The sequence below is a fragment of the Cricetulus griseus genome, chromosome 7, assembly GCF_003668045.3.
Source record: "Cricetulus griseus strain 17A/GY chromosome 7, alternate assembly CriGri-PICRH-1.0, whole genome shotgun sequence".
In the NCBI taxonomy this organism is placed as follows: Eukaryota; Metazoa; Chordata; class Mammalia; order Rodentia; family Cricetidae; genus Cricetulus; species Cricetulus griseus.
Window position 1 is genome coordinate 26,565,420 of NC_048600.1, and position 25,337 is coordinate 26,590,756.

General features: G+C 44.7%; 1 protein-coding gene across 2 annotated transcripts in view; it reads left to right on the forward strand.

Moving 5' to 3' along the window:
• Nol10 (nucleolar protein 10) overlaps positions 1 to 24,847 on the forward strand; it is a 77,355-nt gene extending 52,508 nt beyond the window's left edge. For both annotated transcript variants that reach the window (XM_035447499.1, XM_027424679.2), the window contains 7 exons: positions 351 to 430; positions 614 to 712; positions 2,100 to 2,189; positions 10,815 to 10,991; positions 11,434 to 11,684; positions 19,981 to 20,083; positions 24,034 to 24,847. In XM_035447499.1, the coding sequence (XP_035303390.1) occupies positions 351 to 430; positions 614 to 712; positions 2,100 to 2,189; positions 10,815 to 10,991; positions 11,434 to 11,684; positions 19,981 to 20,083; positions 24,034 to 24,153 (920 nt within the window). In that variant the 3' untranslated portion in view covers positions 24,154 to 24,847. The remainder of the gene's footprint in view (positions 1 to 350; positions 431 to 613; positions 713 to 2,099; positions 2,190 to 10,814; positions 10,992 to 11,433; positions 11,685 to 19,980; positions 20,084 to 24,033) is intronic.
• Positions 24,848 to 25,337: the final 490 nt, after the last annotated feature.

The following is a 25,337-nucleotide window of genomic DNA, read 5'->3' on the forward strand; positions in this document are numbered from 1 at the left end:
CATAGATAGTCAAGATTAACATTCTGGTCCTTAATGTTTTACTCTAAAAGGAAACTTTATCATAATTAAATTGTGTCTAAGAAAAGCTTAAGCTTTAATGACTGGAAAGATGGCTCAGTAGTTAAGCAATTCCTAACACCCACATGGCTGCTCACAATTTTTTGTAACTCTAGTCCCAGGTGATCCAACACCCTCTTCTGGTCTCTGCAGACACTGCATGCACGTGGTGCACAGACATACATGTAGGCAAACACCCATACACATGAAATAAAAATAAAGGTTAAAAAGAAGGAAGGAAAACTTAAATTTTAATGAAGGAAGTCATACCCTCCTCTGGTGAACTTTGGCAGGACTCACACATCTAATTGGATCACCTTTCCTCCGGGCATATATGCATGGATTCTTCATGGATATCAGACTCTACCACAAGGTAAATACGGGCTCCAGGCATTTCAGCTGATGCTAACCATCCATAGCTGCTTCTGCCTTACTTATGCCTTCATAAAGCATACTTCTGCACTGTAAGGGATCCATTTTCTTTGGTACAGTACTCGTGGTATACACATGCCACTAAATTTAATTCTCATTCATTTTATTCTTTTGCTCTGAAAAGGTGAAACTGATGGTAAATCCATTCGCTTATGAAGAATATAGGAAGGATAAAATTCGACAGAAGATAGAAGAAACACGCGCACAGAGAGTCCAGTTAAAGGTAAAGATTTGAGCCAGCATTGAGTTTATCAGAGGAAATAGTTCAGAAGGCTGCCATCGTGTCCATGGTTCTCCGTCTTTTAGTTCACATCTTTTGCTTTCTTGGTGTACTTTCTCATTAGGGAGGTGGTCAGGTACTGGGGGAATAACACATACTTGATCTTAACCAAAGGCCAAGATACTGGCCGATGATCTACAGCAGCTGCTGTTGGCACACTAAGAACACCTGAGATTTTTCAGTTTGACAGATGTTAGAATTCCGCTTGTCTTGGTCTCCTGGTGTGCTTGATTCTCATTCTCTGCATCCTGCGATGCCCGATACAGACTCAGGAAACAAGTGGAATCTGTTGTGTTGATGGAGAGGATTTAGCGTACATAACTGTCCACCAGGCATTAGAGCTCCCGAAAGGCAGAAACACTGAGGTGGGGATAAGAGGGGCGCTAACTGCCGGAAGCCCTGTCATGTGGTCCAATGAGGAGGACCCGGACTCCTAAGAAGGGGCTGCAGGCTGGTGTCCACCACCGCTGCTGGGGCCACCAGCTGTTCTCATGGCAAAGAACTGCTATCGGGAGGTTCCACCCAAACCATGAGCAGACAGGGAGGAGCTTCCTGTGGGATGGTTCCTGGTTCTCTGGCATCCCATCCATTGAGTCAAATCACTGACGATAAAATATTTATAACTGAACATTGCTTTAAAATATGTACATGATATTCATATACTCTTAGCAACAAAAAGACTGGTGACTTTCCTGAGATTACCTCAATACTTGTTCCATTTTCCACAGTTGTTCAGAATTGATAATAGCAGAGAGAGATTATGAGTGTGTTTCAGCAGGAGGAGGTGTGTGCCTGCCAGAGTTGCATTTTACTTAGTACATTAAATGGAACATGATGTAGAAGAGGGCTCTCTTGAGCCTCACCTGTACCCACCCCCACCCCTAAGAGAGCATGCAGGACCTGGGTCATTATCTCTCTACATGATGTAGAACTGAGAGTCCTCAAGTTCCCATCTAGAATTTTCATTAAAAATTCACCCTTTATGGAGCAAGAAGCCGTGCCATGAGCATTTCGGATATTCCCACAATTGTGGCAGAGGGTGGGGCAGGTGACTGCAATTCTAGGGGGTCCCAGGCCGTCTGTGGCTAGCTTCCCAGTAGCTGGAAAGAGCACACTTTCAGCAACAGGCTCACTCACAACTCCTTCTGTGCCATTTGGCCCACCTGCTGCTATTCCTTCTGTCATTCTTTCCTACCCTGTGATGATAAAGTAAGAAATAAGAATGAACCATCCTTTGTGAACTTAGACTACTAATAGAATTGCTATTTAGTCCTTAGTGTTAAATGCATTTATCTCAGTGTCTCAGTGCATCATATTCCCTCTTTACCAGAAACTGCCCAAAGTTAACAAGGAACTGGCTCTTAAATTAATTGAAGAAGAAGAGGAGAAACAGAAGGCCACACTGAAAAAGAAAGTTAAGGTAAGATGTCCTAGGGCAGACACCAGTAGGTTGCTTTGCAGTTAACGGGTAATGTATATCTTTTTTATTGTTGGGGTTCCCCCACTCTTGCTTTTGAGGTAAAATGTGCTCAGTGTGGGAAGTTTGGAAAATAGCAGGTGGGAGGCAGATGTCAAGTTGAAAGCCTCTCCCTATAATTTTCATACAGGGAAGGTCTTAGTATTGGGCAGACTTCTCCTGTCTTGGTCCTCTTAAAGTTACATGCTGTAACTTTACATGCTGTCAAGATTGTCATGTGTGTGCTGAAATGTTTCACTAGTTCTAGAAGATAGCAATGCTAGTTTCTCACATTATTCAATGGCCACATATTCTGTGTTACAATTTTCTTAATCCTTTTGTTTCTAAATAGCTGTTGCTGTTTTCTGTTCTGACTGGGTTTTTGTTGTTGTCTCTTTGACTCTTACCTGCATTTATTTTACACTGCACTTATGTCTGAGATGTCTATGAAGCCTCCTCTTCTGGCTGAGGAACAGTTTGCTCCTGTTGGTCAGGATCATCTGCATGGGGCAGGGTTTGCCGGTGTTAGGGTTAGTACCCCTGAGCATCTGTGACCCACAGTGTGGTCAGTGACACACACTCCACATCAGCACTGCTGTGCTCAGCATCACTCTCAGAACCCAGCACATTTTGGACTTAACCCTGTGTCAAGTGCTGCTATGTCCTGGGCAACTCTCATTACTCCACCACTCCATCATTATATCATGGGACGACACATGACTTCTTTAAAGTGACACCTTTCAGCTACGCACACCCTTGATGGCCTGGGCATCTGAAAATGAACGTGAAAATTTGAACTTCTCGATGTGCATCATTTTGTAGGATTTTTCTGGGTCAAGAGTTTTTAAATTCTAGAAGTAGCTGCTTTTTGTTTTTGACACGGCATTATGGGAGGATATGTGCTGATATGTAGCTGCTCCCTGCCTGCCTTTTCTGAAGTGACAGTAGGCAAGGGACCAGCCAGTAAATACAAAAGTGAGCACAGTCTTAGTATTGATCCGAGGTAGGGACATGTACCCCCTTTTTCCAGATTCCTAATGACTCTAGAGTCCTTGAAGTCCTGTTCCCTCTCCCACTGAGAGCAGACAGGCTGGGAACCAGTGTGCTGTATACTCTTCCCCACCACACACACATACACATACACACACACACACACCCGTACCCACACCCACACCCACTCCCACCCCCACCCCCTTCCCCACCCCCAAGAGAGCATGCAGGACCTGGGTCATGAGGTAAAGGGCCTGACCTTGTGGCCATGGGCCAAGCTTTGGGGATTCCTGGGGCTTCTTGTCTGATTGCTTATTCTTCTCTCTGCTCCCCAACCAGCTGGGTGAATGCAAGCTACAGTTGCATGAGCCCCACTGTGCTCTGGTTTCTCTGCCTTCCTCAGAACCCAGGCTCTTATTTGCAGCTGTCTTATACACTTCACTGTCACCTGTAATGTGTAAAGACAGGTGCAGTCACCTTAGTCCTGTGATTTCTGTGGGAGTTCACATTCACTGTTCCATTTTGCTGCCTACCCTCCCTCAGCCTCTTCTGACAGCCTTTTATCCTGGCCTATTGCATTCTTTAAGTAAATTATTTAAATCTTAGGATGCCCTTTTATGTAAAATATATAGATGGTTTTAGTTTCCATTTCTATTGCATGAACAATAAACCAGTACTGACCAGTGTCTTAAGTTTACTCATTTAAACTTACATGTTTATGCTGTCACTGTGCACCTCCCTAATGTACACCCGTGTGTGTGACCATGAGTGTTACAGGGTGGAAATGTGTGGCTTCCTGCTCTGCTGGTGTTCTTCCTGAGTATCACATTGATCTTGTTGGTTGAGCCCAGGTGTGATTAGCCTGTGACGTTTTCAGCTTCACAATGTCATTTACAGATCACATGAAGTCGCCATTGTCCTTTCTTGGTCTGAAGCTCCTGGAAGAAGAGAATGGAGCTAATTTAGACTATAGATGTCTGCACTTAGGGTATACTTTGTTCTCCGCACAGTGGTGTTACAGAGTACTTAGACTAAATTCAGATTTGCTGTTTTGAGCAGCATGGTATACGGCAGAGCCTTCTCACAGGGCTGTGATGACAGATGCCAAAGTCTGCTCATCCCCTTTGGGAGACTCTGTGCCTTTGTGTATGTGTTCATGCATTCATGCATTCCTCTGGGGCTGTCCATACTAGTTTTAAGACAAAATTTCTCTCACTTGTGCCTAGGGATCATTGATTAGGCTAGAGGCCAGTAGACCCCAGGGATCTGCTTGTCTCTACCTCCCCAGTACTGAGATTACAGTGACACACTGCTGTGCCCAGATCTTCATGTATGTCTGGGGACACTTTTAACAAACTGAGCCATCTCTTCAGCCCTTCTTTCCATTGAGTCTTTTGTTGAGGTTGGATGGGGGTGGGTCGTACAGAAAGGTAGATATGACCTTGAAAGCTGGGGGCAGACACACAACAGTGCTCCCAGTGGAAGAATTACCACAGCAGTGCTCCTCCCCAGTGCTTTCCTCAGAACTTCAGAAACTCTTCCTGGTCTAGGGAAATAGGCAACCTGAAGCCTGTTTGTTTATTTTTTACTTATTTTGTAAAAACTGTTGAATAGCTTGAACAGTGCTTGCTGTCTTTCCTTCCCACACTTTCAATATGGACCTGTTTTCCTTTGTCCTAGCATATTGTCATGCTTGTCTAAATTTGGTGGCTTCCAAATTTTCATCCTTGGCCTTATTAATATCATTAACTCTCTCCAAGAGCATATTTATTTCTGCAGTGCTGGGGATTAAGTCCAGGGTCTCATGTGTGCCAGGCCAGCCCTGTGCCACTGAGCCCTGTCCTGGCTAGTTGGTGTCATTCCAAATGAGATATTTGCCTTCTGGTACAACTGCTTTCTGATGTATTTTGAGACATTTGCCTCATGGTTTTCTTGATTGAATCTGAAGTCCCAGCTAGTGGCAGTGTCCCTTTGCCACTCCCAGCTCTTTGTTCCCCTAAACCTCCCTTCCCTTCCCCTCCCCTCCCCTCCCTTCTCCTCCCCTTCTCTCCCCTCCCTCCCTCTCTCCCTCCTTCCCTTCCTCCCTCCCTCTGCTGCATCTTCATCTTCTGTGAGATGAGCTTATCCTTGGAATACCAGTGCCAGCATGGCCCCACATGCTCCTGGGCTGTGTAAACTGGTGACCATGGGAACACATCACTGAGGGGATGGAAAGAAGCACCATGGTGGCCCCAGTCATGAGCCTGGCTCTTATTCACAGAAGAGAGAAGGGTTGTGGGAGTTTATACTGATACCACAGTTGAGTGATTTCAGAGGTCACTGAAATTTTAATCCCATTGTTGGGGGCCTGATGTTGTTTAACATCTGTGGATTCCCTCTGAACAAATTTTCTGGACATCACTTCCAGGCAAGTCTGTTCTCTGTATCCCCTCTGCATTAACTCTTGCTAGCAACTCTCCTGTACTTCACAACCAGGACAGTGTGTGTGTGTACTTTAGACCCTGTCTTAGACACTAATGTTGGACTTCTACTTGCAGGACAGTGTGTGTGTGCTTTACACCTTGTCTTAGGGCCTGATGCTGGGCTTTACTGTTTGTGCTGGATTCAGAGAGAGCAAAGCTTAGAAAATGTTACATTCTTCTGTCACCTGTCGAATCTCTTCCTGGCTCTTTAGAGCCAGTTCTGTCTTTATAGCTACATCACTGACTACCAAATTTCTTTTAGGAAATGAAATTCTGCTAGCAAAATGACCTGATTTACCTTTTATTGATTTAAATCAGGTTCCAATACCAGTGTTCAGTCTTATTCTTGAAATACAGACATAATATGAGGTCTCCTAAAATTTTGTTCTTAGACAAAGTTATGTAATTTGCTATCTAATAGTTTTAGCTTCAAACCAAATTGCTCACAAATTAAGGGAAGAAACCCCCCTCCCCCAATCAGTAAAGAATATTTGAAAGAGTTGCAGATTACTGCAGACCATCAGCCCCACCTGTGCCTATGAGCAGGAGTGAGGTCCTGACACAGAGTGAGCTCCTGACACAGAGTGAGCTTCTGACAGAGCTCTGCCGTGCCTGCTCCTGGAACTTAGTGAAACAGATGTGAAAGCTGTTCCCAGTTACTGCTCCCACTGATAATGTAATCGAGTCTAATAAGCTTTTACCCTACAGTCAGTTGATGTTGAGCACACGGTAGGAAGAGGTCTGCTGTGTAGTGTATGTAGGTCAGCGCTATCTGATGCTCTTGGAACTTAAAACTTGGTGCTATAATTATGATTACCTTTCAACAGACACAAATTAAGTTTCCCATATGCACAAACAGCTTTATATTAAAGTGATAATTCTTTGCTCTTGGGACAAAATATTACTATGTGCAAACATACTGGGCTATATCAGATGGTTTTAACATTAGAATTTTATCATTTAAAGTTCTTTTCAATTGCCAATTACAATTTGTGTGTTTCTTTTTAGTCAATATGAACACTTAAAACTAGATGTTTCTGTAGGGCCTGCTGGGAGGATTGTCCATCACCCCTCAGCTTCCCTTCCTTCCCTCTTTGTGCCTCTGTGGGGACTCATACTTCCACCTTTGTAGCTCGTTATTTTGATATGAAACTCTTTCCTGCTGTTGCCTTTCGTGCTGCTTCTTGACTTTTTCTTTCCCACTAAAGCTGGCTAGTAATTTTGGTTAAGTAGAATTGGGTGTTTACAGTGTTGTATCTATATAAATGCTGTTCGTAGCCAAGCCACCTCGGATGACTTTGATATCCTCTGGAGTTAGGAACCACCCTGTGTCGTTATCACCCATCAGCCCTTTGCTCTGTAGCACAAGTGTGGACCAGATGTGTCTGTGCATTCCTGAAGAACTGGCTTCTAAGGCTTTCCGGGCTGATCACCTTCAAATCTCAGGGTCTCCCAGTACTGTTTCTTGTCCTCCTCTATGCTGGACAAAAAATCGGAAGAACCCTGGGTTTCTGAAGGAATGTAGCTTCTACCTGAACACTTTCCAGTCTCAGATGAGTGCCCAGTAAGGGCTCATGAGGGTAAACCCAAAGCGCATGTTCTCACAGCAACCTCACACTCCATTGGCCTGTGCTCTCCCCAGTCAGTGATGGGAGGGGTTATTCCTGAAATAGGAGAGGCAGTATCCTGGCAACACTCTCATGGCCACTGTGCTATACTGGGTGCACTTCCAGGCTGCAGTCTGGTCCAGAAGGATGCTGGCTGCTTGCTGAGTCACTCAGCCTAGAAACCTAGGTCTTTAGTGTTGGGGGAATTCTCTTAGGAGGAAAATTATATTCTTGATTATTTGTTCATAGTTGGGGTGGGGAACTAGAGAGCTACAGGAAAATGCAAAGGTGTGGACAAGCTGAGATATTTGGGAGATGACCCACATCAGCAGCTTTCAGGTAACCAAGCACTCCTGCTGGAAGGGGAGAGAGGCCCTAGCATTGTCATCTGCAGGCTGGGATAGCACCTCCACCTACTGTGACACTTCAGCTCCTCTCCTGTTGCTGCACACTCCCTTCCTTCCTCCCTCCCTCCCTTCCTTCCTCCCTCCCTCCCTTCCTCCCTCCTAGTGCTCCCCACCCCACTAGACTCCCCACCTTCTTCTTTGGGCTAGAGGTGGGGTAGCAGGTATTCCTTGTATGTTTCTATGTTGGGACAAGGTAATAGCAATGTCTGCTCAGATCTATAGATGTGATGCTCTGAGGTAGTGCTGAACACTGCTTTCATGTGTTTTCCAAACCCTGATGCAAGAGTGTGTGTGTGTGTGTGTGTGTGTGTGTGTGTGTGTGTGTGTGTGTGTGTGTGTGTGTGTGTTTAAGGCAGATCACTAGCCAGACACTTGTAAACTACTTCAAGAACATTTCTATCTTATTCTTTTTTTTTTTCTTTTCTTTTAACAGATGTGAAAACACCCAATTAGACAAGCGTTCCCTAGGGGAAATACTTTTACAGCTGGGTCAAAGGAGTTTTCATTTTATAATCATTCATCTAAAGCACACTTGTCTTTAGGCAGAATAATTTATTTATTTATTTATTATAAATTAAGGGGGAAATCTTTAAAATACCGGCAATATATTCTGTTAAGCAGTCTATTTTAAATATAACTTTGGTAAATATAGCAAGGTATTGAATTTCTTCCTTCTTTGTTTTTTTTAGCCTAAAAACAGGCACATAGCTATTGACTTGAAACATTGGTTGATCGCCAATATCACCTTTCCCACATTTACAGGTGACTCTAAAATTTACCTGGTAGCCCCCTCCTGTCTTCTGAGTGAGCCCTTGTGTGAGTTATTGCTCCCAAGACACCTAATGGTGTCATTCAGAATGTGGATGACATCTGTGCCACACTTAGTTTTAAATGAACACCATTTCTTGCTCTTTGCTCTAGTCCACACCTCTCATCCTGATGCCCTAATGATGCCTCCAAGCTCATCATTCCCAGCAGCCTGCCCACTCAGGCTCCACAGCTAAGAGCTGTTTCCATCATTCCTAGCGGTCTGCCCAGTCAGGCCCTGGGATGCTCTGAGTCTTCCTTGGGGCTTCAGTTTGTCCCTTAGCCCTGTGCTATGCAGCACGCTGCTGCCTCTCTTATGGCAGTTTGCCTCGTCTGCTGCAGTCCCTAACACACTCTTCAGTTTATCATCCTGTCTTCCTTCTTTCCTGCCTCTTTCTCTGAATAGTGCCCCCCTCCCCCCAGACCTTCAGAAGAGCAGTCATAGAGTAGTGAGAGTTTCATAGTCTGGCTTGGTTTGTTTTTACGTTTTTTAGATGCCTTTCCAAGTTGCTGGTCTGCTGTTGTCATAGAATCCCCTACTCCTCAGTCATTTGAAATGCTCTCTTCATGTTTCTTCTTCTTTTTTTAATTAAAAATGTTTCTGTTGCATGTCTGAGTGTGGGCTTGGGTGAATATAGTCACCATTTGCATACAGGTACCCACAGAGGCCAGATGTTGGCTCCTCTGGAACTGGAGTTATAGATAGTTGTGAGCCGCTGAGTGTGAGTGCTGGGAACAGAAGAACTTAGATTCTCTGCCACAGTAACAAGTTCTCTTAACCACTGAGCCATCCAGCCCCTGTCTTCAAATTTCTGTTTGTTGAAACCAGTTTGGCTTTCCAGTCCCCTCCTAGATGTCATGTCCCCAAGATACCTTCATGGATATTTCTATTGGAATAATTTTTTATTTTTTTTCGCGGGGGGGGGGTGGTTTCTAGACAGGGTTTCTCTGTGTATCTTTGGAGCCTATCCTGGCACTCGCTCTGGAGACCAGGAATAATTTCTTTTCCTGAGTACCTTCTTACATCTGAACATCCTTCATACATCTGAACATCCCTCTTTTCATCTGAGCATCCTTCATTCATTTTGAACATCTTTCATGCATTTTGAATGTTTTTTCATATGGTGCCTTGTAGCAAATACATTGGGTTTTTTTTTGTTGTTGTTGTTGTTTTTGTTTTTTTTTCTTCCCTTTGAAGATGGGCTCAGGAACTAGAGTTTTCTTTCCTTGGTCTATTTTAGAAATAATATTTACTAAAGGAAGATTTTTGAACTTGGTATCTCTTGGAATTTTAGTTAAGGGCTTATCAATTCAGAGTCTCATACAAGTAATAAACGGGCCATACTCCCCCCATGTCCTGTGCTTTGACATGTTTTTATGTAGCTCTGCCACACAAATGTGGCATTCAGGACTTAGTTCAGAGGTGGAGCATCAGCCAGTAAAATAAAGTCTGTTCTTTAAAGTGAGAGCCATCACAAGCAGGGTAGACTGTCCCAGCTCTGTTCCAGGCTGTCACTGGTTTGTAATCATTCCTGGGTGGCTGCATTCCTCTGCCTTCCGGGCCCTGAGCATGAGATGACCATCATCTGTGTCATGAGCAGATGTGTTTATTGTATATGTTAGGAAGCTTGCTATTTAAAATGGTACAAATAAAAGGAATTTGATGTCAGTTCTGAGCTATGCAAATGAATCTGAATAGCCACAGCTCTATTATGTTGTGATTGTACTATGTCCTTTAAGGATAAGTCATGGTCCAAGGAAGAAAACTAATGAAGTTTCCCAGCTTCCAGGTAACTGAGTTGAAGTCAGTAAACCGCTACTGCCAGCTCTCCTACACTTCCATGCTAACTGACAGCTAACTCCTTCCGTTGTAGAGCATGAGGTTGGAAAGCTTTGTATTTTAGTTTAATATGGTAGCTGTGCTTCAAAAGCCATCCCCTAAAGTTTTATGTATTTCCTTGAAAAATATTGGGTTGTTTGTGTTCGTTTTTCACTAGAAATAGCAATTGAAGAAAATTCTTTCCTATATATTAAGCAGAAAATTAGCTCAAAGATATTAGATCATTTTTCTTAGGTCATTGTGTGTAATGACCAGGAATTATCAATCAACTGCTAAGTATGCCAATAGAATTTGTTTTGTTGGTGGGAAGTAAAACCTAGAATCAATTAGGATGTTCTAAGGAAGTTTTGGACATTTTATAATGCTAGTCTATGCCTTATGTGGCTCATTGGTTTATCATAGAGAAGTGTTGTAAAGCCATCTTCTGATGAGATTTCACTCGGCACTGACTTAATCTGGTCCCATGTCTCCCGCAGAGCCTCCCGAATATCCTCACAGATGACCGGTTTAAAGTTATGTTTGAGAACCCCGACTTCCAGGTGGATGAAGAGAGTGAAGAGTTCCGACTTCTCAACCCACTTGTCTCGAGGATCAGTGAGAAGAGGAAGAAGCAGCTGAGACTCTTGGAGCAGCAAGAGCTTCAAGCCAAGAATGTAAAGCATACCCTGTCACTTAGCTGGGGGCGGCTTATTGTTGTTTGCCCATCTTAAAACCTTTAGTTCTGCCCTGCTCATGGTACTGCGTCTCATAAGGACACTTAGACACACGTCTACTCTTGTGTTTATGTGTGTTTACATAAAATCTAAGAGCCTCAAATGAAAGAGAACATATGACATTTCACAGAGACAGATACTGTATGATAACTGCGTCTTTAACATACAGTTTCTGTGAATTACAAAGCCTTTGATTGTACACGAGAGGTAATTAGTTGCATGCTAATTGCTTGACATTCACCCTGGAGTATATCTGATTAATTAAAGGTGTTTTTCTTCTGGTGTGAGGTGGAACGGCTATCAGGTACCCTGATGGGCTGCTGCCTCTTATGAGCTGTGTTTGGCTGGAGGAAAGAGCTCTTCTTGCTGCTTTTAATTTCAGGAAGAAGAGGAAGAACCAGAAGGAAAACCCAGTGATGCGGAAAGTTCAGAGAGTTCAGATGATGAGAAGGCCTGGGTTGAAGAAGTCAGGAAGCAGCGCAGACTCCTGCAACAGGAGGAAAGAGCGCAGCGGCGGCGGGAGCAGCTGGAGGAGGACCAGGAGACAGTCCTGAAGCCCCAGTTCTATGAGATCAAAGCGGGAGAAGAGTTCAGAAGCTTCAAAGAGTCTGCCACCAAGCAGAGACTGATGAAGTGAGTACCAACTGCCATGCTGTTCCAGCCATGCTCTCCCTCCTTGCACACGGCCCTAGAGATGACACCTGTCCTCTCTAGGTGGTGGGTACCAGAGGAGAGTGTGGGGATGTGAGGTTGGGGATCCCCTGCTAAGATTGCACTAAAGCCCCTGGGCCCCAGCTGCTTATTAAACAACCTTCATATATTAACATATATTAGAGTGCTTCCAACCTTCACGTGCCACACTCTGATCCCTATGTTTCCCATTGGGCTCCCCAGCCTAGAGTCACTTGCCTTGTTCCATGCCCTGGAGGTCAGACAGCAACAGTAGGGGCAACACCTTTTTTGCCTCTTAACAAAAAGTAATGTTTAATTAGTTTGTTTTGAGACGGTTTTGTAATGAAGCCCATGATGACCTCAAACTTGCCATTTTCCTGCCTCCACCCCACTTTTAAGTCCTGCAATGATAGACTAACGGGAATTTTTTTGTTTGTTTTGTTTTGCTTTGCTTTTTAGAGACAGGGTTTCTCTGTGTAACAGTCCTGGCTGTCCTAGAACTTGCTCTGTAGACCAACCTGGCCTTGAACTCACAGATCCACTTGCCTCTGCCTCCCCAATGCTGGAATTAAAGGTGTGCGCCATCACTGTCAGACCAGAAATTATTTTTAACAGCCAGGTCAAGGGCTGGGGGAATTCCTCAGTTGGTAAAGTGTTTGCTGTTCCAGTGTGAGGGCCTGAGTTTGATTCCCAGCACCATGCAAAAGAGCTGGATACAGTTGTTCATGCGTGGGAACAGACTGATCCTTGGTCAAATCTGCAAACACCAAGTTCAGTAAGAGACCAAGTCTCAAAAAAGATAAAGTAGAAGCCAGGTGTAGTGACAGAGGCAGAGGATTGCAAATTCAGGCCAACCTGGGCTCATAGTAAGTTCCGGGGCACCCAGGGCTATGTGGAGAGTCCCTGTCTCAAAATTAATTAATTAATTAATCTTGGGGGGTGGGGTTCTCTGTGGCTTTGGAACCTGTTCTGGAACTAGCTCTTGTAGACCAGGCTGGTCTTGAGCTCACAGAAATCTGCCTGCCTCTGCCTCCCGAGTGCTGGGATTAAAGGTGTGCACCATCACTACCTGGCAAAATTAATTAATTAATCTCAAGAAGTAGAGAGTGACTGAAGGTACTCAACTTTGGCTACCAGCCTCTGCATACATGTGCACACATGTGAATGTGCACTTACACACACATAGGCAAATAACCCAAACACACATAAGTTTCTTGGTCATGTTTACCCTATCTCAGTTACCTGATTATTGGAAAACTGCTCAGATATTTGCTAGAAATTTTAAGGCCTTTGCAACTGAATGGAAAGATGAAAGGAACAATAGATTAGTCAAATTCAAAAGACAGAAAGAGCTTCCAGGGCCTATGCAAGAGGAGTCAGTCAGTGGGTGCAGCTTCAATGCAGACACTGACTGTCAGTTAACCCCTTCACATGCCAGGCAAGGATAGACAGACAGACAATAACTGTCAGTTACCCCTTCACAGTCTACTCAGAAAAACTCGTTTCCCTGATAACTACTATTAGGAAGCTGGAGTGGTTGTTTTCAGTGTAACCATTGGAATTAGGCCACACTTGGGGTAGGAGTGTGACTAAGCTTACTAACATTCTTCCTGTGGGCTGGAGCTGGATATTAATGGAAAAAACAAACGGGATAAAAATTAGGAGCTGAAGAGGTGGCTCAGCAGTTAAGAGCACATGTTATTTTTGCAATAGACAGGGGTCCAGTTCCCAGCACCAACATGGTAGTTCACAGCCTTCTGAAAGGCCAGTTCCAGGGGATCTAATGCTGTCTTCTGACCACTACAGAACCAGGCCTGCCCATGGTATACATATTTGTATGTATGTGAAACACTCATACACATAAAATGCATTTTTTTTAATTTGTAAAGGTTTTTCTTTAATTCTTATTTAATGGAGCTGGAGAAATTCTCCATGGTAGAGAGTGCTTGCTGTCCTTTCAGAGAACCTGGGTTCATTTCTGCCTTGACATCAGGAGGCTCACAACCAGGTGACTCCAGCTCTAGGGAAATCTGACTCCCTCCTCTGGCCTCTGTGGATATCCCCACACACAATATGCACTCACACAGATTACACACTTTTTTTTTTTTTTTAAAGAATAAACAACAGGTCTGGCAAGGTGGCTCTGTGATAGTCTCTTGTGACAACCTGAGTTTGATCCCACATTCTACACAGTAGAACGAAAAGAACTGACTACTTATAAGTTGTTTGACTATCACACATGCTTCCTCTCCACACACTAAATAAATTTAGTAAACTAAATTTTTAAAAATAAAACATAAGCAATAGCTGAATGAACCCACTGTAGTAAAGCACTTGTAGTAAACTAAACATTTATTTTGAAAAGAGCTGGGGAAGTGGCATTGCTTCCACGAGCCTGCAAAGTCCTGCTGCATAAAGAACTAACCCACTGGAGCTTGCTGGCATGGCAAAAGTGGCTCATTGAGTGCTAGTCTTGAGTGGATTATTGTAGCAAACCCTGATCCTGCAGGTCTTGATGCTGTCTAATAAAGCACTGAACCATTACCTTTCAGAGAGCTGGAGTGACTCCTTGTGTTTACTCCATGAGTCACTGCAAGGCCGTTCAGAAACAACAGCATCAAAGTGGGATGTGTTGTGTTTAAGTAGTTACTGGGACTTACCCAGCTTGAAAATCATTTTTGTAACAGAAAAAGCAAATGCAGTCAGTAGTCAGCAGGTTTGAGATAAATGCCTGTGTCTATCAACACAGATGTCATGCTTTACATGTAGCTAACTGTATTTGTGAGTTATTCACCCACTTATCAACTTCCTCACCCACTATCCATTCATCAAACATCCAAGGAGTGCCTGGTGTGGGCTAAGACCCTCCTAGACCCTGAGGACAGGAAGGAAGGAAGGACACATGGCTGTGTTGCTCTTATCCCAACAGATGTCCTCTGAGTCACAGAGGTGTGGGAGAGGGACAGAAGAAAGAAGGGCTTAATTTAGGGAAAATTCAAGAAAGTCTTTGTGAGAAGAATGTTGGAACTGGTTTTTGAGCACTCAGTGGGGTGGGGACAGTCCCGCCAGGCCCCTGGAGAGCCATGGAAAACCATCCAGCTGAGATTAACATCATCAGATCTATCCCAGTCTCTCCCTCAGTCATACAAACACTGGAACCCGTAGCATAGTACCTCCGCTCTACAACAGTGGTGTGGGAGGGTCTGCACGCCGGAGGAACCACTCAGTCTTAGAAGAGATGGAGCCTAAGCTTCCAGGCAAGAAGAGTTGACAGACTCCAAGCCAGGTTATTACCCAAAAGACCATTGAAGGGGGGGCACGGACACCAACCACAACCCTAGCTACTGATTTAATCCAAAAGTAGAATGGAGTAGTCCAGCTGGCAGTAAAGTGCATAGCAGATTCCCTGTGATGTGGTGCAAATCCAACACTAAAGTATGGAGCTGGGTGCTCAGCATATGAACTCTAGAGTCTGTGTCTTCTTGGTGGTGGTCAGTGGGAGACTTTCTGGAACTGTTTCTCAAATCCAGTGCCTGACTGCACTGAACTGGTTAATGCTCAGGAGATCGTAAACCTATTTTAACCAGGGTAGTCGATTCCAGAGATCTGGTGGTGAAAAGGTCACAGTCACACCACAGCCTGGTGCAGATGGTCTTTTAGGCTTGAGAGTATGTGTGTTGTGGACAGGGAAAACTCAACCTCAGGAAGTGGGTAGTAGAGCTGTGAAAGAAGGGAGTTGATTGACAATGGGTTTAGTCAGGAAGCAGGTAGTGATGGGGCTGGGGCCAAGTCAAGAGACTAGCCTCACTGGGCAGGTGTGCATCCTCAGAGCTGAGGGACCAGGAGGGTAGAAAGATGTGAACCATGTTTGCTGGCCTCAGGTGGGGTATAGGCACATAGACTCTTAGGTGTGTGGGGCAGCGGAGACTGCAGGACACAACATGGAGGAACAGAAGCCAAATGGAGTCCTTAGGTAGCTACTGGGTGGCTCTTCTGGTCCACTATGTGTTTGTTCTTTGAGTTGGTACTCGGTGGGTTCTGGAAAATCAAAGATTTTCTAAATTAGCTCCTGCCTTTGAGGATCTCGTCTGCAATAGGTAGTTTAGTAGATCTTAGTGAGTGTCTTGTCATGATGACCTTCAGCATGCACAGGTCATGTCAGTCATATCCTTTAGCATGCATGGGTCTTGTCAATTATACCCTCTTTCAGCATGCACAGGTCATGTCAGTCATATTGCTTGGCTTGTTCTTATAACAGTTAGTCTTGGAAATCTTGGCTGTGAGTATCATATGTCTACTGTGTGGCTGCATAATAGTCTTTAGGATGGGTGTGTGGCCTTTCCTCTTGGTGTATGTCTTTAGGTTGTTTGCGCCTTCCCATTGCTTACAGCTATGAATGTACTCATATACAAGCATTTCTTCAGAATGTATTCTCAGTGACACATGCTGGATCAGAAGCTGTTCTGTCAGGCTATCCTTAGCAGAGTGGCTGTTTCCTCATAGCTACAGCAACTGTTGAGTGTTGAGTCTGCTGAGAGTGAGGCATCACATTTTTGGCTCTTGAATTGATCCCCCATTGGAGCCTTCAAAGCACCATTTGCAGACTAGAAATATCGAGAGTGTTTATAACCTTGATAGGAAAGGCGGAGATTTGTCAGGTTTTTTTGCTTTGGTTTTTTGTTTTGGTTTTTCAGGACAGATTTGTCAGTTATTAAAACTTATTTTTCAGTGTGTGTGTGTATGTGGAATTTATGTGCATCGTGTATGTGCAGATGCCTGTGGGGGCTAAAAGGTGTCAGGTCCCCTGGAACTGGAGTTTTAGGCAGCTATGAGCTGCAACATGGGTGCTGGGAATCAGACTCTGGTCCTCTGCAAGAACAGAAAATGCTCTTAATCACTGAGCCCCAAAGTTATTTAGGAGGGCCAAAAATTTAATTTTTAAAATACTGAGCACTGAGCCGGGCGTTGGTGGCGCACGCCTTTAATCCCAGCATTCGGGAGGCAGAGGCAGGTGGATCTCTGTGAGTTCGAGACCAGCCTGGTCTACAAGAGCTAGTTCCAGGACAGCCTCCAAAGCCACAGAGAAACCCTGTCTTGAAAAACACCAAACAAAACAAAACAAAACAAAACAAACAAAAAAAAAATACTGAGCACTGTTTATGTTTGGATTCCATTTGCCATGTAACTGGACTCTGAGCTGAGGGACACACCTCTCCATTGCCTTCTGCTCTTCAGCTTGCCCTCCTTGCAATGGGATTTTAAAAAACCCGGTTGAGGAGTGATTTTTAATTAAATGTTGCTAATTAAGGAAATTACAAAGTATATGTGTGTTTTAAACCTCAAAGAAGTGTGTCATTCTCCTTTCCTGGGGCAGTAATGAATATCTTGTTTGATTTTCCCCTTGTAGTTTATGCCCATTTTTCTTTTTCATATTAAGGTATCCTTACTAATCATTTAGGCTCTTCCCCTGAGCAGCCTCTGTGTGCCATCCTGGGTAGCTGGATAACTGGGCTTCTAGTCTTAATTTCTATGTCTTCTTTTAGCAGTCACCATGTTTTTTCTTACCTTGTTCTGCTTACTTTTTTCCCTGAAATATATAATTGTATCAATTAGAAAGTGTCATATATCATCACCCCCCCCATATATACCCCAGACCTAAAACAGGGGATGGGGGGGGTCATCTGAGGTAAGAAAGGAAGTCAGTCCATCCTCCACCTGTGTGCTTCTCTGTATCCTGTCCCAGGTATTCTGCAGCTGTGTCTGTCCTTCCTCAATTCTGACCAGTCACGCTCAAGCATCCCACTGACCTGCTGGGTGCCAGCCCCACTCAGCAAGCTGACGTTCAAAGGGAGGGAAGTTGAGCTTGCTTTAATGTAGAAGTCTGCACACCATCCCCAGCTGTCTCTGATCTTCTGCCATGGCTTGCCCTAAAACTCAGCTTGCCTCTCCAAGCAGCCTAGACTGAACAAGTTTTTACAGGCGCAGGAGGAGAGAACACTGGGAGAAAAGCAGTTATGTGCCCTAGCATGGAGGAAGTCGGGGCATTCTTAAAAGAGTAGTAATTTCCCACAATTGACTTGAAAAGTCTTTTACTTCACAAATTAAGGTTCTCTGTGGCCCACTTCGTCTCTGTGGCTCCGTAGTTGTTCGGAATTCCTGTTAACTTTGAAGCTCACCCTAGAGTTGTAAAAAGAACAAAGGTGAGCAGGCTGAGGAATCTGCCGAGGTGGACAGTTTGCCACACTGCAGTCTGTGCCTCGCTTGAGTTATTTTAAAAAGTGAAACTAGATTTTCCTTTCTTCTAGTTTGTCATGTGGAAACTTGTCACTGGGAACACTTGATGGACATGTCTCCTGAAGAGGTGTGCGTAAATCAAGTGTGGTCTGACACACACCCGAGAGGCAAAACTCCCTCCCCTGGAACCCAGGCTTTAGACTCCATCCAAATATGGCCCCGGGCGAGTCATTCAGCACTTACCCCCCTTTTGCCATCTATAAAGGGTAAATATTCCTGTCTCAGGGATGTTGAAAGGATTAATTAGTTAGCCTGTAAAGAACTTTGAAGATGACAAGTGCTTTCAGAGTGCTTCTTAATGACATTAGCGCCTAGGAAAGAGTGCTGCTTCTGTGCTAGCCACTTAGCCTCAGACTAACTAAGGTGCGCTTAACACATTACACGGAGTTATAAAGTGAGATCAATTTCTCATGGTGTCAACATCAAACATCAGCTTCACAATCGCAGAGGAACATCACTGTGTAGCAGCTCCCTTAGGAGCAGGATTCCAGTCCATAATTAGTCACAGAGATCATTCCAGGGTAGAGAAGACGTCACACAATGGCCTTTGTTTTTTGTTCTGTCAGGTTCTTATAGCAACCTTAGAGGTCCATCCGTGGGGTCCCTCGGGGAGGGTGTCCTTCACTTTGTTTTATATTTGTGCCCTGGCTTGTTTTGGAGAGTAGGAAACAGAATCGTGAAAGAAACTGTTTTCTTCCCTTCTGGTTCCCTCCTCTGTGTTCTCGGGTCTCCTCGGAGGGCTGTGTGTGTGCTGCAGCCCATCTGAAGCAGTCAGTGAACCATAGTGCATGTATGTAGGCTTCCTTCAGTTTTCTCCCTCTCAAACAAGCTAACTGTGTGGGGGGCGGGGGTCTGGATGTTCTGATTTATGATAGAACATTCCAATAATTTGCAGGTAAGTTTTATGTATCATTGCTGCTTCAGAATCTGAATATAATATTGGTCCTGGAGACTGGGACATGGTGGTGCATACCTGTAATCCCAGAACTAGGGAGGCTGAGGCAGGTTTGCCTAGCATTCAAGACCAGCTTGGACCATTGAGTAAAAAGTCTGTCTCAGTACAGGTGTGCGCACACACACACACACACACATACACACACCAGCACAGGAGATCACATAAAGGATTTTTAGTTATAAAAAAGAAAATTACAGTAGAAGAGATTCCCATTGCATAAAGAGACGAGAGTAGTTTAGAAAACCTGATCAAGCAGTGAATTGAGATTTAACTCTGGAATAAGATGTGTTAAAACCTTTAATATCCCAGCCAATGTCTCAGTGAAAAGAAACTGAGTAGAATTTACCCAGAGTATTCCAGGACAGCCAATACTGTTACATGGAGAAACCCTGTCTCAAAAAAAGAAAAACAAAAAAAGGAATTTACCCAAAGTGCAAATGGTTTCTGTTCCCAAGTATTCAAGTTGTCCATGCAGGAGATGGGGATTGCCTACAGCTGAGGATAGGATAGGTGTCCACCCACCTCTCTGGCTTACTACATACAGAGTGAATTAGAATCACTATCACTGTGCCAGAAACATTGCTTCTTTCATTTAGCTTCAAAAATAGAATCCAGTAAGATAAGTGCAGTCACTGAGGTATAGTTCCTTGAGTATTAGATTAATTGGTGTTTTTGTCAGCCATTGTTTTTATTGTTTTTGGTTTTTTGGGGTTTTTTTGAGACAGTGTTTCTCTGTGGCTTTGGAGGCTGTCCCGGAACTTGCTCTTGTAGAACAGGCTGGTCTCAAACTCACAGAAATCCACCTGCCTCTGCCTCCCAAGTGCTGGGATTAGCGCCCGGCCAGCTGTTGTTTTTATAGTGTGCATATGGAGAATGACAGTGTGAGGGTGGCCACCTCTTCCTCTGGGTCCTGCTACACAAGTGTTACTGTTCATCGTGTGCATGAAAGACTTTATTCGATCATCAAAGCATGGTAACTAATGCAACATCCTTTTAAATCTCTTACAGCAAAACTCTTGAAGATCGTTTGAAACTTGAAGCAAAGCACGGGACGTTGAATGTATCGGACACCACTGTTGGCAGCAAGCAGTTGACATTTACACTCAAGAGGGTGAGTTGTTTCCTGACATCACTTTTTAATTCACACAAGAAGACAATGGGTTTGCATCTGTCTCTGGGACCACTTTCCCAAGCTTCTCTCATGGAGGAAGATCCTCCAGTGATTCTCTCCCGGAGCCCCTGCTGGGTGACAGCTGAGGAAGAGTGGCTGGAGTGTTAGTGATGATGTGGGGAAAGGTGGGCCTCCTGCTGCAGATGGCCCTGCTTGGTAACCAGCTCACTGTTCCTTTGGGTCTCTGTGGACCTCTGACTGAGGAGGGATAAACACACCCAGTATCTACCTGGAAAAGACTAGGAAGTGACTAGCTGTCATGACTCATGACAATCCCATCTGGCTCACCCAAATACAGCCATTTCCCAGGGTGCTTTCTCTTAATCTGTTGTCAGTTGTCTTGAAGATGCAGTTCTTAAACTATCTGTAGTGATAATGCCTTTGCACGTTGTGGGAGGACTGAGTTGTTAAGTAGCTGCCATTAGCTAATACATGAAACAACGTGGTCTCTTTCCCCAAAAAATATTTTTTCATTCCCAGTCAGTCCCCTCAACAAAGTCATCCAGTAAAAAGGGTAACCCCACCTGTGGCTCCTTTTGTGAACCGACATGTCACTTACGTGCCATATAATTACATGCCCTGGTTTTTCTTTTTAAGTGTGTATTTCTTTAACTGTTAGCAATATAGAAGGAGAAACTGTGTTTCACACAGGAACACATTTTAACAATATGTTTTAGACAGTTTTCTAAAACTGTCAGTCTGTAATTTATCAGAATTTTAAGTTAAAACGACTTGATATGTTAGATTTTTTTCCAAAATCAAATGATCAAAGTTTGACTTATGTTAACAAGGCTTATCGTTAGCTTATTATCTATACTCTGTAAGCAGCAGCTTTATCTCACCTTTGCCAGCAGGGTCCTCTCTAGAAACAGACCCACAGTTTCTCTGTGTGGCCCCACATGACCCTGTGTGGCCGACTGCACTGTAGTGTTGTTTTCTTCCCTAACCATAGCTGTGGGTCACCTGAGCAAGGGGAAGACAAGGAGCAACCCTGAGCCAACTTTAAGTGAAGGTGGAAAACACAGACAAAAGGGGGCGTATACATTCCCTCACTCTTTTCTTTTCCTTTTGGTGCTCAGTATTGGTCCTCCAGGTCTATATGCACATGCCAGGCAGCACTCTAAGACTGAATACATCCCCATTGCTTTTTATTATGTTCACTAAATCTGCAGCCATCTCACTCTAACCTGTCACCTCAGAGCTGGGGAGGTGGCTTAGTGGGAGAACGCTGGCCAAGAGGCCCTGGTTGTTTCCCACCACCACACCACACCACACCACACCACACCACACCACACCACACCACACCACACCACACCACACCACACCACACAGAACTCTTAAATCAGAAGACACCAAGATGAATGTCACTTCATAAATCTGTGGTAAAATGAAACCATGAGAAGGTACCCTAAGAATTACTTGAAGTGGTCTCAGAATCAAGTGGAGGCTTTGAAACTATTTGGGAGAATATACTCCATCAACTAATGTTTGGTTTGTGTGTTTTATTACTTGATTGGCATGCTCTTAATTATTAAGTATATTGATATTAAAAGTGTTAAATGTATATTTATAGAATGTATATTTGTTTATAGAAGTTTCTTTTTATTCTGTTTATTGTGCCATATTGAAGCAGAATCATGGCACTGTCCCATAGATGCTTTTTGCAGTGTGGGTTGAATTCACAGAGAGACTGTCTGCACTAGTGCTCCATGTATGTCCCCTTTCCTGCTCCTTCAGAGCCGTGGGCTGCAGCAGGGTAGTCAGGCAAGAACTAGGAGAAAGAGGAGCAGCTGACTTGGAAAAGAGCTAATTGCCCCATAAATCTTGATGAGTGGGTGACACAGTGGCAGGGTCTGCAGTGCAGCCTTGGGGAAGGAGGCTAATGATAGACTTTTGTGTGAAAGCTTTGTCTGCAGAACAATGGTGGCCTCCTCCCAGTCAGTTCCCCCTGCTGAGTGCTGTAACAACAGGGCCACACTTAGATACAGGTATACTCCAGAAAGCCCTTCCCTCATAGCTCCCAGCACCCTATCCATCTGGACTCAGCATATCATTTTCCAACAGTATATAAAGAAATGGATTTTATACATTTTTTTATTTTTATGTACGCATGTGTGTGTTTGTATATGTGCATCTGTGTGTGCCATATTATGCAGGTGGAGGTCAGAAGGCAGCATGTGTTGTCAGTTCTCTCCTCCCCTAGGTGGGCCAAGGGGATCGAACTCAGCTCATCAGGGTTGGTGGCAAGCACCTTTACCTATTATACCACCATAGCAGCCTGATGTCCTGTTTTTATTGAATTATTTATTACCTTTTTTGCCTTCTTGATTTTTTTTAGTATTATTATTAATTTGTTTTTTTTATATTCTAATCCCAGTTCCCCCTCCCTCCTCTCTTCCCATTCCCCCCACTTCCCCCTCCTCCCATCTGCTCCTTGGAGAGGGTAAGGTCTCCCCTAGGAAGTCTACTAAGTCTGTCCCATCATCCCGTTGAGGCAGGACCAAGGCACCTCTCCACCCCCACACCTCTGTGTCTAGGCTGGGCATGGTATCGCTCCGTAAGTCAGTCAGTTTGTGCATTAGTGTTAGATTTTGGACCCACTGCCAGTGGTCTCATATATTGTCCCAGTCACACCATTGTCACCTATATTAAGAGAGTCTACTTCTTTCTAATGTTTTTATTTTTAAAAATGCATGCCGGCCATGACCAGAGGAGTAACCAGGATGATATGATTGCATCACCATCCCCTAGCCCCACTCAGTGAGGGAGGGAGCCTCCTGGGTAGAGAGCACTGGGTGGCTTCCAAGCAAAGTTGGAGAGCACACTGGGTGTGGCTTACTCTGACAATGCACAGGAGATGCTGATTGTCCTAATGGACCTGGAGTAATAGTTAAAGACCCAGACAAAGCACTCCAAAGATGCGGAGATGGACTCTTTTTAGCATCATCAATTGCTTTCCTTCCCTCACCTTCCTACACCTAGTTTAAACTCAGGTGGTTTCTTCAAGAAGGAAACACTGGTGAATATCTGCATTTTATCAAAGTGTGTTATGAAAGCTCCAAGTGCAGCAGCTGTTAGAGTCTGTGAGGCCAGGCCTCCCCCTGTGCAGCCACCCAGCAGCCTCCCACCACCACCAAGTATTGGTGTGTATTTCATACTCCATAGCTCCTCTGTCCAACTGACCTTCTGTTGAGAGTGGGGCACCACTGGGGAACACTCCGTCCTCTCAAGTAGGCAAGTGAAGTGAAGATGGAGAACTCAGTGGAAACCATCCCCTCCATCAGTCAGCCTGGTGCCATCTGTCAAGTCTAGCAAGGGTTAATAAGAGCAAGTCTGTTCTTTCCAGGAGGCAGGGTTAATCTGTGCTCCCTCCCTCCCTCCCTTCTTCCCTCCCTCTTTCCCTCCCCAGCACCCAAAAACTCTTTGGAACTAGTCCTAATGAGTGAGTTCATCAGGTTTGGGTCATAACACTTTTTGATAAAATACGATATTTTTTGTTTGATTTTAAGTCTGTGAATGAATTCACAGTTCAGGTGTGCAAGCTGAATAGGCTTGAGTGGTTTTCTGGCCACTAAAGCATCCTACTGTGTGCTCTGCTGCAGTGTGTATGCTTCCCCCACCCCCCTTAGAACATCACAGAGTCTCCTGCTGTGTGCTCTGCTGCTGTGTTGATGCATCTCCTCTTGCCCAGGGATTCAGAATTTCTCCTTTGACATTGGAAATCAGCCTTAGTCCAGCAGCTGCCAGCAGCAGCCAGAACAGGATGCCGAGCTGCAAGGCATTCATCCCAGGACTCCATGACTGGGCAGCCCTCTGCTGCATCCTGAAGGTTTCCAGGTGATCACTGGCTGTTTCTTTTCCTTTCCTCTACTCACTTCACTCTCTTTTAGTCTGAACAGCAAAAGAAGCAACAGGAGGCTGAGAAACTGCATCGTCAGGAGAGGAAAAAGCTGCGACGGTCTGCTGGTCACCTGAGGTCCAGACCCAGAAGAGGCCGGCCCTTTCACTGACTGGAAAGTCTGCCTGTGTGTGGCTAGGAAACACGGCTTCTTCCTGTGGATTCTCAGAAGGGAGTCAGACCAGGAGAGGGAACAACGTGGTGATGCATGCGCCCTGATGGTCTGACCTGGCCCACGACTCAGCCCGAGCAGTACCTGGGTGCTTTTCCTAAGTTGTTGCCCCCTTAAATACTGTCTTCTCTGGGGGTGATCAGGGAAAGCAACCTCACTTCTAATGATAGAAAGGTCTACATGAAATGAAAACAAAGGATTATCATGTTTGCAGGAATGTCTTATTTGGTTTGGTTTGTTTGGTTTGGTTTGGTTTGGTTTTGGTTTTTCCATACAGGGTTTCTCTCTGTAACCCTGGCTGTCCTAGAACTTGCTCTATAGACCAGGCTGGCCTCGAACTCACAGAGATCCACCTGCCTCACCTCCTGAGTGCTGGGACTAAAGATGCACCATCACTGCCCAGCCAGAATGTCATTGCTCACAGTGTCTTCTACCTCTCAGGACTGAGCCACATGAAGTACCATTCCTGTTTACCTGGTGTCTGCTGGTTGGCCCTGTTTCTGTCCATGAGTTTATGCTGGCAGGTTTACTTGCTTGCTTTTGTATTCTTTCGGTATACTTTCTAAGCTATTTTTATATCAAGAGTATAAGTTAATGGTAATAAATAACAAATGGATGCTACTGGCTGTTTTAACTTGGCACAAAATCTCTTCATTATTTTCTGACGTGGTTCTTTCATGTGCACAGCTTCCTGCCTGTGGAAAGTTCAAAAATTCACTTCCGCTTCCGTAGTTGGGAGTTTCTTGTGTGTACAAGTGAAATGGGAGCTCTCTGGACAGTACCTGTGTCAAGTTCACAAGGTGGGACACATTGATAGCACGGTCTGATGGTGGTGTGGAAAGGTCATGGCCTCAGAACACCCCACCCCATCAGTGTCATGGACTTATTCGCACTGTCCCTTTTTTAGTGTGGCCCCTTGTGTCTTCAACCAGTGATGTAAACTCCAGAACTTGCTGGCTGGTAGTGCATGAATCCACCCCTGGCCCACACCCACACACCCCCTCCCCATTCTACCTGTTAACTCTTTAAGCAGACCCCTCCCCAGACTGAGTCCCGTCGCCCTCCCTCCTTCCTTCCCCTATCGCGGAGTTTTTTGTGCATGCCAGAGTGCTACTCTGCTGTTT